This window comes from Taeniopygia guttata, chromosome 2 (assembly GCF_048771995.1).
Source record: "Taeniopygia guttata chromosome 2, bTaeGut7.mat, whole genome shotgun sequence".
NCBI lineage: Eukaryota > Metazoa > Chordata > Aves > Passeriformes > Estrildidae > Taeniopygia > Taeniopygia guttata.
The window spans coordinates 22104056-22119371 of NC_133026.1; the positions used below are offsets into that span (position 1 = coordinate 22104056).

General features: G+C 41.3%; 2 protein-coding genes across 3 annotated transcripts in view; one reads left to right on the top strand and one right to left on the bottom strand.

The window, feature by feature from the left end:
• Window positions 1-5091: 5091 nt before the first annotated feature.
• LOC140682604 (uncharacterized) lies at window positions 5092-8664 on the bottom strand. Its single transcript, XM_072925509.1, has 3 exons — window positions 6920-8664; window positions 5624-5746; window positions 5092-5524 (listed from the first exon to the last, which is right to left on the bottom strand). Exon 1 carries the CDS (start codon window positions 8085-8087, stop codon window positions 7284-7286), a length of 804 nt encoding a protein of 267 aa, XP_072781610.1. The 5' UTR covers window positions 8088-8664; the 3' UTR covers window positions 5092-5524; window positions 5624-5746; window positions 6920-7283.
• ZNF804B (zinc finger protein 804B) overlaps window positions 6704-15316 on the top strand; it is a 222085-nt gene continuing 213472 nt past the window's right edge. The window contains exon 1 of one of the 2 annotated variants that reach the window (XM_041714402.2): window positions 6704-7060. In XM_041714402.2, coding sequence (XP_041570336.2) covers window positions 6704-7060 — 357 coding nt within the window. The remainder of the gene's footprint in view (window positions 7061-15316) is intronic. The other variant, XM_030264643.4, reaches the window with a different exon arrangement.

A 15316-nucleotide genomic window follows, 5' to 3' on the forward strand; every position in this document is an offset into this window, starting at 1 on the left:
TATCAGAATGTGTAGAGCTCCCAGATCACTGATCTTTATCCAACTTGTGTGACATCTCACAATTCCTGCTTGACCCTCTTTTCCCAAGGAAAAGGGAATTCTCTTTTACTTCGCAAAAAGCAATATGAGTTTTCCTCTTGGCAAATGGGACTTGAGAGTCCTTTGTAAACTTGAAATAATCTTGTTCCAATTGATAGATTTCAAAGGCTAAAGATGCAGCCAGATTAAAATGTAACACATATGCCCTGACAGTTTCTGGGTGACTTATGGCAATGCTAGCACCAGACAAAAAAGGTGATAGCAACTTGCCTAGCTGGAATTGTCTGTGGATATCACTGAGGAGTTGTGTGAATTCGTACACAGCAGGTCAAGCATGTAAGAATGTTACTTGTGGAAGTGTAAGATAAAATACTTTTGCAGACAGTACTGGGAGTAAGGAGATGTAAATGGAAACAACCACTTGATGGAAGCTGCCTTCATCATTCCTTTGCAATGAGCGTCCTCTCCTGTTTCTATGCTGCTTCACTACTCTTGTCCTTGGAGCTCTCCTTGAACTAAATGAGTATGAGTTGGAAAAGGGATTGACAGCTGTGGTTATGTTAGTTATTGCAACTAATACTATGGCTGGAGCATATGCTGGCAGCCTCGCTGACTGTGGATATCATGGGTAACTATGGAGAGTTTAGGCAGTGTTTTCTATCACTTTACATTATTTTAAAATAACTTCAAGATATCTGTTTTTCCATTAATATTAAATTCTGATCCCTAATAAAAAAAATGCAGTAACTTCATATACCTTTTAGATTTTAAAACCACTAGCACATACAGTGCTAATTCAGGAGATCAGTCTGATGACCAGCAAACAGCAAACAGCAGAAACACCTGTTTTTGTTGAATGACTCAACCTGTCTTGTGGATGTCTAGCACTTAATTAAAGTTTTGGTAGGATTTAGCAGAAAGAAAATCTAACAAAGCTACAAGATTTGAAATGCAAACCATATTCTTCTTTTAGAAAGAGATTGATGTATTAAATATCTATGCAAACATAATAAATTGGCAAGTGTATGAAAACATTGCTACATCTTCATCTCTTCCATATATCATCTGCCTGAAGAAAAGGATTTGCTACTAAAATAGTTCTGCTATATAATTTTCATAACAGTAGCTACTTGTCATTATTCTTTCTATACCCATCCTAATACAGGTGAAGATTATAGCTAACAATAAGAATAAACCAATGGATACTATTTCTGAATAGACAATGGAACATATATTTACATCATTGGACACATACTCTGGAGATACTGAGCTTTTGTTAATACAGGGTAATGTCCTATTCACATAACAATTCTATGAATTTAAGTAAATGGCAGCCTTCTGAAAAGAATAGATTTATTGCATATTTTAACTGATTATGAAATTAGCAATTTTCCTGATATCCCACTATTAGTAATACTTAGCATTCTTCTTTATGACTGTAGTGACATTGTTGAGTAATTTGCACAATAACTCCAAAGGAAATATTATATTGTTTTTTTAGTGATAAAGTAATACAGAGGGGCTGCTGAATGTCACATAAAAGGTGTATCTAAGCAAAGTTTAGAGTAAGGATGAATCATGAGTGAGAATGAGATTCTTGTTCAACGATATGACTTTCTTAAAGCCAGTGGTGCATGAGCCTGTAGGGAAAGTAGGGCATGATTTAATGCTCTTCACTGAAGTAGACACACACACTTTGGTTTGACCACCACGCTGTATTTGCTGGCTGCAGAATTAATGGCAAGCTGTAGACTATAAAGTGACTGTTCAGCACTTAAGATGTTCCAAAAAGCTCCATCCAAAGTAAAATGATGTCATTGATTCTGCATGGACTAGAGAGTAGAATAACTTAACCATCAATACTTTAAGTGTATAAAGTTTGATAGATTCAACCTCTGTGTAACAGAAAGCAGCTTACATAAGTGATTTGAAAGACAAATGTAACTATTTAGGTTAAAATAGCCTGGGATTAAAAGATGTTTGGATAAACGGTGTTATGATTACTTCAAATGGAATAAAATAAGAAAGAACTAAAATACCCTAAATTAATTTATGAAATAAAGACATAAAATAAAGATTTTTCTATTACTTATTTCAGGAAAAATTATAATTGTTGTACTTTAAGATTCAGAAGAAAAAAGAACAGAGGTTTGAAGATACCATTTCACTGAAAACAAAACAAAGATTTACGCAGACCAGCTAACCTTATAATTTTTACATTCACCAGGATGAAACTTCATAAAACGTTCCTCAAAATATGGTTCACTAAGAAAAATAAGTGAAGCATTCAGACTAAAATTTATTAATGTGATCCACAGAAATATTGACTATTTCTGATATATGGTTCTCACTTTCAAATAATTATGACTCTTCTGGGATATTAGATGATTTATTTAAGTAGAATAACAGGACAACTAATGTAATCATACATTTAAGGTTTTTTATCATCAATCAACTTACTTAACAGTTGAAAGTTTCTGAAGAAACTGATTCTGTCAACTTCGAAAAGTGTCACTAGTTTCAGTAGGGCAGGAGTTCACTTCTCATGTGAACCCAGAGGAATTAGCTGTAGCTATGGACCACTAGAATGGAGAGGAGTGAAAGGCTGGATGTGTGGTTCAGGGAAACAGGGTGAAGGGAAATGTAGTTTAGGCCATTATAATCCAAAGATCTGCACGTATATTTCCAGGACTTAATTGACAGCTTTAAAATCTCTTTTATGTCCAAATATACTGTAAAGATACTAAGACCTTTCTGTTATACGTCATGAACTTCATTGTGTTTTTTTATACATGAATTGTCTTTCCAAGATGTGGATTTCCCCCTCTTCCTTCCCTCCCTCTGCCATGGGGAAGACCTGTAAAAATCACATCCATATTTGAGTATGTTTTTACTGTAGGGTTAATTTGGGTTCTTCTACATTGGAAAACGTGTTAAATTAACTTAAGTGAGAATAATCAGACTGTGAAACAGTACTCAAGAAAGCTGTGTGTCTACACACCTTCTGTCCTTGTTTGCTTGTGAAAGTAAAATTTCTAGAGGTGTAGTGCCAGAAGATGCTGTGCACTCTGAATTTTCTCGTATCTGGAGGCAAGGGGAAGGCTGTCTTTGTTCTTTCTAGGCACAGCAAAGGGATTGTGGAAAACATTTTAGAACTCAGGCACTTAAGCAGATCTAGCCTGTACCCACAGTGAGGGACGCTTAGGTTAGCAAGCTGGCAAATCATGCTAACTGTAGTTTTTATCTACACAGCAGAGAATATCAGTATAATGGACTTTGTGTGCAGGTGGAACTCAGATCAGGAGCAACATTTGAATTACAATTAAAATAAAATTCACAAGGCAGACAAGGTTTTATGGGTATGTCTATACAGTACTGTCTAATGCTGCAGAGAAACATATGAATTAACTCGACCATTAAAATTAATATGACTGAATTAATATCGTTCTGATGGTCAGAGAATATTTCTATCATAACTAGCATCCTAATATCTAGGCTGGATATTTAATTTCGACACTGCAATAAGGACAAATCCTACAAAGAATAATTAGAAAATGCTTACAGAGTTTTTTTTTTGGAGGGGGCACAATAAATGCTATCTTTATTAATAATGAAAAAAGTTTGTAAACTGAGAGGATAGATGAACTGGAGAACCTTTCATTATTCTAATCATCATCTCTTAGTGACAGCTGGCCTGCTTCTCTTACTTCCTTGCATCTTGAAAAGTCACTAAAACTTCTGCAAAGAAAGCATAATGTTCTGAAAGGTCGTATTTTACATCCACTGCGCTCAGCTGAAAATTACTTTATGAGATCTAAGGTAGTGAAGGATTGGACCCAGATGAAAGTACTAATAGTTAAGGCTCATATTTCTACATGACCTGTGATGAAAGACAAGAAGGTGCTGCATCTCCAGAGACTTTGGGGAATGTTCAGGGAGTGTTATAATTAATACCTAACTGTTCATTTTGACAACACTTAATCTCATTTTCTTAGGCTTGCATCCTACAGGTTATTTATAAATTAGATTGGTGGTCATAGTAACTATTCCCCTGAGTTTGCAAAGTGAAGGGAGACCAAAATGACTTCTACTTTTCACAGCAGGGTCAATTGAGCACATCATCTTCCTCAGCAGGATAAAATGAATACTGTGCAGCCTACTCAGGGGAAAATAAATTCTGTTTCACACAATACTAGTAAATGAGCTGGGGAAGACTCTGTAAGTTTAAAGAGGAAAGTAGTGTCCTTTAAATCTACAGCAAAGCACTTGAACCATTTCAGCTTATGCTGAACCTCCTCTACAGGTGACATGGCGAGTCTGACCACATGGCTGCAACACCATCATGCATCTCCAGCCTATGCACATGGCCTGGGTCCTCTGCACCCTCTCCCTCACCTTGTAACAGAGCATCCACAGCCTCATGGAGCAAAGGACTTTCCATGTCTCTTCACAACAGAAAAGGAAGGGAGACCTCTATGCAAGTTGTTGAGATGAGATGTAAATTCTCATTCTGTTTCTATTCTGAGAAACAACAGCTGCATCACAGAGAAGCAAAATTTTTGGAAGTTTATTTCATTGCCAAAGAGAAAAGGTGCTTGTCTTTACTTCCAGATACGTATTCAGTGCAGAGTCAGAAAGTTAAGCTGCAGACCAAAATTCAAAGTGAAGATAATACTTTTATCTTTAACAGGCTTGCAGAGGAATTATTTCAGGAAGAACTGAAAATATATATGCCAACAAGAATAAACTTCAAGTCACTTACATAGCTGTGACTTCTGTGACTTGTAGGAGGAAATCATAAAAGCTCCTTTTCACTACCAAATTTACAGTGGACTACTTTTTTTTTATCAGTATGGCACCACAATTACTCAAACTCCACTTTATAATGCAATTTCTTCCTTCAGAAAAGTCTTCCAGAGGTCTTTTACAGGCATTGTATTACTACCAGGCTTCAAAGCCTGATCTGTACTGATTCATGGGACTGTTTAATCTATGATCCACAACAACCTTTGGCAAGGAGTCCCACAGCTCAACCACACATAATGCAAAGAGTCAAATCCTTTCATTTATTTCACACCTCAATTTTACCATCTTATTTTAGCCCCCACCTCAAAGGTTTTACATTGCAAAACACTGTATGATGGTTTACATATGGATGTTCTTAATACATTACTTCCACCTTTGGTTATTAAAAATTCAGAATTATTATGTTTTATTTATAACATTGTTAATATATTTATTAATAAAATAGATAATAATATATTTGATTATTTATATATACATACATATACAGACGTGTAGTAAAACTTAATATGGTATGTGAAACGCTATATGATGCTGCATGCTAGGAGTGTGCAACACCAAGGTACATAAACAGTCAAAAAATAACATTTGATTTGTCATGATATCTTTGATCCAGTTCGGTGGATTGTGTGAGATTTTCCTTTTATTTTTATTAGGTTCATAAAAAAAAGCTCTTGAGAACCTAAAATGAGAATGATTGTGGCTTATCAGTTTCATTCATTAAATAACTGAATGCATATGTTTTTAGAAGATTAAGTGAAAAAACGGAAACAGCTCTTACCTGCAGTTTAAAGCAATCTACTTCGAAGAAATGAATGATCTGCAGGTGACTACTAAGGCCGTGTGATATATTGATTTATTTTATCGACTTAGCAAGCAGCACAGCAGACATGATACTTGTGACCTGATGAGAAGAAACTGAGTCTGAGTGGGTCCGAGGTACCTCGCACCACCGTCTTGCAGAAGGGGAGAGGAACAACCTGTTCCAGCTGTTTACTGGGGAAGATTTTCATACCTGCGATTCTGTGTAAATCATCGAGGTGATAAATGACACCACGCACCTAAATTCAGCGTTTTCAGAGGGGACGATGGAGGCAAGCCCAGGCACAAGCCGGGGGATGTCCAGGCAGCCTGGCAGCGGGGCGCAGTCCGGGGCCAGCCCGGGCTCCCCACCGGCGCAGCGGCGCTTCCCGGCACCGCGCCGGGACGCCGAGTGCCCGTGGCGTGCACGTCCCTGCCCGGGACAGCCCACGGGACAGCCCACGGGACAGCGGCGGGGAAGGAGGTGAAGGGATGCCGGGGACAGGTGGAAGCGCAGCCAGAGGCGGGCGGGGACGGGAAAGTTGGGCGAAGAGAAGGAGGGCGGTCAGAGCACTCCGCTGCCTTCCCCCCTTTCCCGGCCGCCCCGCCCGGGGTTGCCGGCGTTGTTCCCCTCCCCGAGGCGGCAAGGGGCAATGTCCTTCCACCGCCGCCGCCCCCGCTCCGGCCCTACCCCTCCTCCGCCCCCCTCGCACCGCCTCCCCCCCCCGGCGGAGGTGAGGCGAGGCGCAGCGCCGACTGCGGCGGCCGTGCGGGAGGAGTGGGGTGGCGGGGACGGTGCGCGGCGGCATCCACCGCCCAGCCCGGCGCTGGGGACAGCCATGGGGAGCAGCCGCCGCTCCGGCTGTCGCGGAGAAACTCCCCTCCGGATGTCGGCTGCGGGTGGCCTGGTCTGAGGAGGAGGAGGAGGAGGAGGAAGAGGAGGGAGAGGAGGAAGGGCCGTAGCAGCGGCGGACTGTGCAAGTTGCGCTCTGCCCTTCTTCTCCCCGGCCCGTCTCCCACCCGCGGAGCAGCATGCGGACTGGCCTCCGCGCTCCCTCAGATGTGCTCTGGCTGCCGCCGCCTTCAGTGCATCCTGCTGCTGGCAGCGCTCACCCGGGCGCTGGATGAGACGGGAGCAGGGAGATCGCTGCTGCGGTTCCGCCCGCTCCTTCATGCGGGCTTCTGCTCCGGCGGAGCTCGCACCGCCGCCGCGGAGGAGCCGGGCTGCCCTCGCGCCCCGCGCCCGCCCGCCCGGGGGGCCCGCATGGCGTGCTACCTGGTCATCAGCTCCCGGCACCTCAGCAACGGGCACTACCGCGGCATCAAGGGCGTCTTCAGGGGACCGCTCTGCAAGAAGGGCGCTCGCTCGCCGGTAACTGCCACCTCCTCGCCCCCTCCCTCACTTGCCCCCCGCACGGTAGGAGCGGTGCGGGCGGATGCCCACGCTGGGGGCGGCCGGCGCGGCGCGGCTGCGGGGGGCGTGGGGCGTGGGCTCCGGCTCGGTCCCGCTCTGCGGGGCCCCGGTGTGGGCGCTGCCTGGCCGGCCGGCTCGGAAAAGTTTCTCCGTCGGCGGCCGCCTGCGAGTGGCCGCGGGGACGGGGCTGGGGGCGGTGCTGGCGCTCGGCAGCGGGGCGGGGGGGCTACGGCTTAGCTGGGGTTGTCCGCGGACCGCGTCTCGGGCCCGTGCCCTGGGATAGGCTGATTTCTGATGCTTTGGTGAGGAGTTGGAGACTGGTAGAGGGGAAGGCGCCGCGTCGGCTCCAGGTGTCGCGGTTTAGTACCTTGGCCAAGGTTCTGACGCGGATGAGGAGGGAAGCGACGGTCCTTGTGGACTCGTCTGCCAAAAAACGCACTTGCGAGTTTGTGTGAGACGCGTTGTGAACTACCTGTCGAGACCGACACCTGGGTAGAACACGCGTGAAGTTTGGGGCGGTCCTGCGGGGACTGCAGACCCGTCGAGCTACCCTAGACGGTGTCCGTGAGTCGCTAAAGGCGTTTCGTAGGGGCGAACGGGAGTCCTGCGCTGCCGGGGCAGCGGGGGCCGGGGAGGCCGCCGAGCGCGGGTGACAGGAGGCGACGATGGCCTGCTGCCTCTCCTCTGCCTCCCCGCCGTGGTGGTGGCATCGGAACCTCCTCCGGAATCGCCACCGAACTTTCCCTGCCACCGTGCGGGTGTCAGTGTGTGACATACGGAGGGGTACGGGCCTGCCGCCCGCCAGCCGGCCTTGCACGACCGGCTTTGCAGACCACCTTGAGCACACTGGTGGTGTTCCCTGGGCTTCGGCAATGCCAGGGTGTGCCCTGCAACACACCTGCACCCTAAATACCTTACAGGAACTAAAGTCTGCTTTCCTCTTTCCTGACTTCCAATGATGAAAAATGACAAATATTTCACTGCTGCCAAAATCCCTTCTGTGTTGTGCACTAGCACTCTGATAGAGCATCTGCAAGTCCTTCCCTTTTACTGCTGTGCCTGTCGTGTGCAGTACAACACAGCGGCACCACAGGTATCATCGATCAGTCATTGGCTGAGCTGCGCTTGTGTTCTTTGACCCATGGAGCTGATCCACTTTGCGCTTTCCTGTGTGGAATGCCTTGAAATGCAGGCAACATTTACTGAGATCTCTGTTCAAAATTAGGTCAAAAGGAAAAAAAGATCTCAAAGATGTAAAATGAGAACAAGCTTGATAGTAAATACTTCTGATTCAGTAGAACTTTAACAACTGATGTTCAAGTCGAGTAGTATCAGAAGCCTGGGAAGATACCACTCTCTGAATATTATGTTCCAAATCCTTCACTTTCCAATTTCTTTCTCTTTGTAACTGCCTAGTGAGTATGTACACCACTCCTCTCCATATAAATACTTAATGAAATAAATTTGTCTGACTCCACTAACAAATTATCATTTTAAACACAGTTCCACTAACAAATAATCATAGTCGTGCTACCAGGTGGGAGTAATTTTTGTTAATATGTAAGTAACAGAGAAGAAGACCAATGAAAATTGATGTTCTGTATTATTTAAAGGTATATTTTTAAAAGGATTTTGTTTTAAATTAAACCATCTTAGTCTTAAGCCAGCCATCTGGGGTTTAGTGGAAAAGGAAAAAAGCTATGAAGTTGAAAATTAATCTCAAGCCTCTTTCACTGTATTGACATGCTCTTTCATGTGAGATTTCCAGAGTTTGAAAAAAAGTAGCAAGAGCACTTCATATTGCTTTTCACTAAGACAGAACATCTTGCTTACTAAATTTGTATTACCAGGAGTTGCTGTTTCATATGTTTTGGGGCCATTTCTACAGAAAGAACTGAATTTTAGCAATCCTTTGCTTTCACTCTGAATTCTTGAGGGAAATTTTTTATTTCTGTACATACATATATATATATATATATTTAAAATTTTTCTTTGTTTTCTTTTGCCTTTTTAATGGCAACTCTTTGAAGCTAGTCAGGCTTTGAGGTCATAGGCTAAGCCCTTTGGAGAGGGCATGTTGGACAGCTCATGGGAGTAAAGGTGCATGATAAAGTTTTATTAATGCTAGGTAATTGTAGCTTTGTAGCTTTTTCATGTATTTGATATTTTGAATTTACTATTGGTTTATAATAGACTATTTTCATATTTTGATACCAAAGTTAAGATTTTAGAAGATAAATAAAGGATGCTCAGTTGGTACAGAGGTTAATAGTTTGCAATTAAATACTGAAAGCCATGAGTAATTTGCATGTGCCTACACATTTATAACTTTGCAGACCATATCCTTCTTCCTTATCAGTGTGCATGAAGTTGATAGCTTTGAACAGCAAAAATCACCACTGGATACATTTTCCATTATGGATGTGGGAGTTATGCATATTGAGATTTAATATTGACTGTGGTAGTAAAATTGTTTTAAACATTAAAAATGCCCCACACAATGCAAACAAACTCTCCAACTGTTGAGTTAAACTTGTGACCTTTTCTTATACTTAAGAAGGAAGTCTTAGGCAAGTGGCATTTATTTGTGTTCCCAGTGCTGTGCTTTTACTTAATCCCTCCTGATTATAACTTTGAAAGATACAAGTTATGTCTTGCAGTCATTTTTAAAATGTTGAGTTGGAAGCAGGCTTGAAGATTTGATTTTATAATTTGTACCATTAAACAATCTTCTGTTTGTACACTATGAGTGATCTTATGCATGAGACTATGTAGCCTTTAATGGATAACATGTACCTTTCCATAAAGTGTTCTGTATTAACAGACCATGAAATGTCAGTAGACTTAAGGCTATGCTTTATGAAATGAGAACAGTGGTGAATATTTTAAATACCTTTATCAAATTTCATGGTTTTATGAACAAGGATTTTTTTCAGTCTGGGTGTTTATGTAGTATTTATTTAGCATACTTTTCTATTATTGTACCAGGTACAATTCTGGTCTTTTCTGGTATGCAGAGAGACCTTTAGCCGTAGCAGTTTGTACAAGAAGAAGATATGTAGAACTACATGGATAACACACTTTGGGTATGTAATGAATTTGTTGTGGGTTGTCATAAAATCCTCTACAAATTTTACCTTGCCTTTGCCCACTTTTACATAGTGGAGAAGGGACCAGCTATGAATATCATGAAGTTAGTGGTGATGAATTCAGAAAGAGTGGAATTAGAAGCAGTCACCAGTGAGTCCTTTATCAGCGGAGTCTGATGGCGTTACATGGGGAAGGAAATGCTGAGTTTGAACATGATGCCAACATTACTAAGGATAATGGACAGTAAGCCAATGAAGGAAGCTGCTTATTTTAAAGCACAGCTGATTCTGTGCTCTAAGCTTTTTTATTTTATCTGAAAAGTTATATTCAGGAGCATATTATGAGCAAATTTTCTGTCTGAAAATTGCTGTTTAAGGAAATTCATTATGATACAGAGATATTACTTACACTTCAGAGTGATGATACTGCCTGCAGGATTTTTGAGTCGTGATTAGATTACATTGATCAGTGTACTGATTTTACTTTTTTGAAGTCATGATAGATAATACAGTCATACTGACCTACAGCCCAACCTGCTCAGAGGTTTTCTGCCATGCTTCACAAGCCTGGCAAAGCTGGCACTGAAAAGGACTTGCCTGCAAAACTTTTAATGAAACTTCCAGGATGCAGCAGAAAATGGTACTGGGAATTCAGCAGATGGCCCCCTTGCTTCTGAATCATTTCTAAGTAAAGGATGTTATTAGGGTACACTGTTCTTCCTGTGGCTTTTTAAGATAAGATATAAACAAAGTCTAGTTTACTACTCAGTATTTAAAGATCCCTTTGAATTTTGAAGGAAATAGAAGGCTCAGAAGACCCAGTGCCTTAGCCAATTTCTGACTTGGCTAATTATTTTTCTTCCGTTGTTCCCTGCAGCTTCAGCTGAATGCAGTATTTTTCATGTACTTCTCTAAGCTGTTTTCAAATAAAGCTGTCAAGCAGCTGCTCCATTGCACTTGGTGCTTGCCTGAGTTCTTTGGGTTGTTGGGGGCAGGAAAGGCTTTTCTGTTACCTAGAGTTACCTTTAAAAAACTACGGCTCTCACCCCATGTCCAGAGGCTGCTCCAGCAGTTCTAATTAAGTACATTGTAGGTACTTGAAAATAATGACGGTTTAGTTGATACTGAGCCATAAGCAAGCTGTTTTAGCACTAAAGCAAATATAACCAGGACTGAGTAGCACCTTAGCACTCTCTGAAGCAGACAACAACACAAGGCACTGGGAAACTTTGAAAACTTAAATGAGCCTGAGGACTGAATGGCTGCAAATAGAGAACAGGAGGAACACGGCATGGGCAGCTGTCTGTCTGCCTGAGAGCAATGCTAGAAACACTGGCATAACCAAGTCTGCCACAAAGTGACAGTGTTGTGTTTGCCACGAGCCAATGGCAAACCTGTGCCAAGCACAGTTGTCAGAAAGCAATTTAAAGGCTAGACATGATGCGTGTGTACCACGTGAAATATGGTTTAGGTGACAGCAATTTAAAGAAGGAGCCACAACATACCTGGGTGATTATTTGGAAGACAAAAAAACTTGTGCATTTCTGACTGCAAGCAAGTCATCCATTAGCACTGTGACTGCACTCTCAACAGCACTGAAAGCAGAGAGCAAGGGTATGCTGGAGCACTACAAGGAAACTGCATGAAAAGTAAAATTTAAGTTAGGAAATAGAGTGTAAAGGGGGTGATAATAAACCAGCAACTCTAATAAGTAGTCCTATGAAAAGAAAGGGGACAAAAAACCCCAACTTCACTAACAAAATTTTGTGGAAAGGAAAAAAGGGAGAAATCATAAAGAAGATGGAAAATAGTACTTTCACTTTTCTGTGCCAACAGTCTCTGGCAGCTGCCTCCAGCAAAATAGGCTGCCTGCCAGGGGGGATTCTGTGCACTCTTCTGAAGGCTTGGAGCTGGCTTACAGAGGTATCTGCCTTACACAAACCGAGGGCAGGCACTCCTGCTAACTGTTTCTGATCTCATTGATTCCTGGCAGTTTGTGTCTCAGAGTGGGCTGAGTGTGTTTCCTACCAGCCCTCCTGCCTCCACTGTGCTGGAGAATATGAGCATTCCTGCAGCCCACACTCCACCTCACACTGACCTTATTTCCTGATTTCATGGTTCCTATTATGGTGCTTTTTGTGTAGTTCTGCAACATGTGAGAAGCAGAAAGAACTTTGAAAAAATGGGAATGTGCTTTTTGCCACATGTAGCCTTGCTGTTCATGCCTTGTATCAAACCTGGTTTTGTGGAATCTTATCACTTCTGAGCAATTTTGATTCTAATTCAGTGAGTGGGTAGCAATTTGTATATAGCATTGCAATTAAATTTAATAATCGTCAACCAATTTCTGCTGGGGCCATTTCCTTCATCCACAATTAGCAATAATGTTAAACAGGTGCTTTATGTCTGACAGCACCTCTCCCGTAGTCTAATATTTTTATTGGCCCCTCAACTGAGTTTGTAAACCCAGATCAATTTCTCTGTTATTTTGCATTTGGCCATGCTTGTTTGTCCATTAGTTCCAGAATTATTGCCACTACATCCATTTACATTCTCACTTTCAGTTCATATGTATTTTACTCACCCAGATCATAGCAGTTTGGTGAGTTTTCTTACTTTATTTTTTTTAATTCTGAGCTGTGTACAAATTTGAAAATGAATGTGGAGACCTGGTGATTGTGAAACAGGTGCTCCCTTGGATGGTGGTTTGAGCTGTTACCCAGGCTCGAAGCATTAAAGGTTGTTCCTCTGCCTGTTCAGCCCCTTTTTGTGGACTCTTGCCCATGTGTGCTGTCCATGGTATGCACTTGCTCGTCTTTGCTGGGGAGGATGCTCCAGTTCCTTCCTCTGTCTAAATGAATGCTTTGTTTTGAACACTTTACAACTAAATAAACTGAGTAACTTCATTTATGCAAATGATTGCATGTGAGATTAGATTCCTTGAAAAGAAAACTGTGGTAAAAAAAAAAAAAATTCATCATCTGAATCTACTTCTTCCCTACCAAAGCTTTGCAAAAGTTCCCTGTAAAAAGTACCTAAACAGAGAAGAAAAAGAAAGCTTTTAAAGGCTGTCCAGAATGTAGGCATTTTTCCCTACTTCAGTTTTTCTAGTGGACTGTATAGCCTTTGGCTGCAAGGCTTGGGTCTTTTTAGTTTGGGTGTTGGGATTTTTTTTTTTTGGTGGGTTTTTTGCAGTGGTGTATATATTTTTTTGTTAGTTTTTGTTTGATTTGTTTGTTTTGGTTTTGTGTGGGTTTGGTTTGGGTTTTTTGTTTGTTTGTTTGTTTGTTTTTTATTTAGCATGAAGAACCTTTTAAAAGTCTTTTTATTATGACACAACTCATCCCTTTAGAAGACTCAATCATTACCTGCAAATGTAATTTTACTCACTTGTCCAAGGGAAAATGCTGACTTTTCTGTGGAAAAAAACCAGACATTCAAAATGTTTTTATCTGCCTGCTGCAGTACTTTTATTTTAAAATGTCAATGTTCTACACTGTAAGAAGTCTAGTTTTACTGCTTTATGTGTCTATGAAAAACAGTGCAATGCATTTGTTACAAAACAGAGCAGAAGCTGTAGACTCTCTTTTAGAGCTCAAGAGTTAGGATCTTACTATCTAAGTTTTTTACACCTACCATGGTAAGAAAATGGATTAGGAATAACTTAGATAAAATGTCAAATTAAATTTATTACAATATCAAGTTAATGTTATAAAGAAGTACAGATGCACGCACTTGCAGGAACCAGAGTTCCCAATGTAACATACAATACCAGTAAAATCCAGTCTGACACTTCCAAGAATTAAGCAGTGTTCACTGGAGAATTAGCCATTTTGTAAACATGTGCCTTCAGCAGTCTGTGCCTATAAACATATCTGAATAGCAGTAAGAAGATCCTTTAAAACCTTTCATCAGCCACACTGACAGTTGTGAGCACTGTGTTTTGAAGATTCAGCCTGCTCCGCTTTTAGCCTTTAAACCTTCCAAACTCTGAAGGAAGAGTACTGAAATGATTTTATTTATGTTGATAATCTGCACAGGTGATATGACTACTGCAATATTAGAGTCAGATATCTAAAGTTCAGTCCTGGATTTCTGTATTTTGTGTGGGCACACATCACTGCTTGTCTTGTGCTATCACCTGCAGGGCTCAGGTATCAAGATTAGCCATGGGGTAGGTACACACACCTGAAGATGCTCTTCACTGTGCAGAATGTATTGTTCCATGCCCAGTCAAAAGGCACTTTAAGGACAGTTTTTTCTTTATTCTTTTTTTTTTTTTTATAAGATTAGGCTAAATTTATGTGCATACTAGATAAGATGTAAACATCATCAAAATTTTGTCCCAGTTTCATAGTTATGCATAATGATAATTGGCAAGCTGGTTCAAGTAAAGAAATAGAACTATTGCTGGGAGATTGCATGCAGCTTTGAAACAATTCATACATTAATCAACTCTAGTTGATATCAATTTTTCAATTGATGTTTTCCCTGGAACACATTCTAAAACAGATTTAGTGCTTTTGTGTCAACAGATATATTCTATCAATATTCTGCTCAGACTGAACTGGAGAGCTGTATTTGGTGTCTTTGAGAACATTCTCAGTTGTAATCAGCTGTAAATCTGCAGCCCTCATTTCCAACTTAGACTGCAACATGTGAGGAAGGCTTGGGAAACTAGATTAGAAATTGTAAGAAGAGAGTTCCCTAAATACACCCTTTGATAGCAAAATATTTGCTAGATTATATTTTTGGGGTTAAAATTATGAATGAAATCTGTATGAATACTATGATCCGAGGGTCTGCTAGAAATGCAAATTCTTATCATTATTAAGGTGTTCTGAGTATTTTTTTCAAATAAAATTTTTCATATTCAGATATTTATAGCTCTAATTTTATTTGCTTTTGTGGGTTCCAGAAGTAACCAGTACAAATTGCTAATCTAAACCAATCTTCACTTTTATGTACTAATTATTAAATTTTTCAGTTTAAGTATGACTTCTGTGAGGTGTGTAAACTCTGTGTAAACTCTCATGGATTTTATTGGGAGATCTAAGAAGAAGCAGAATGTGTATATTTTATGCCACCCTTTGTCGGACACTGAAAAACTGAGTTATGATCTTGATGTATTGAGCCTGCCCTTGAGCCCTTGTCTTTGCAAGAAGCTTCT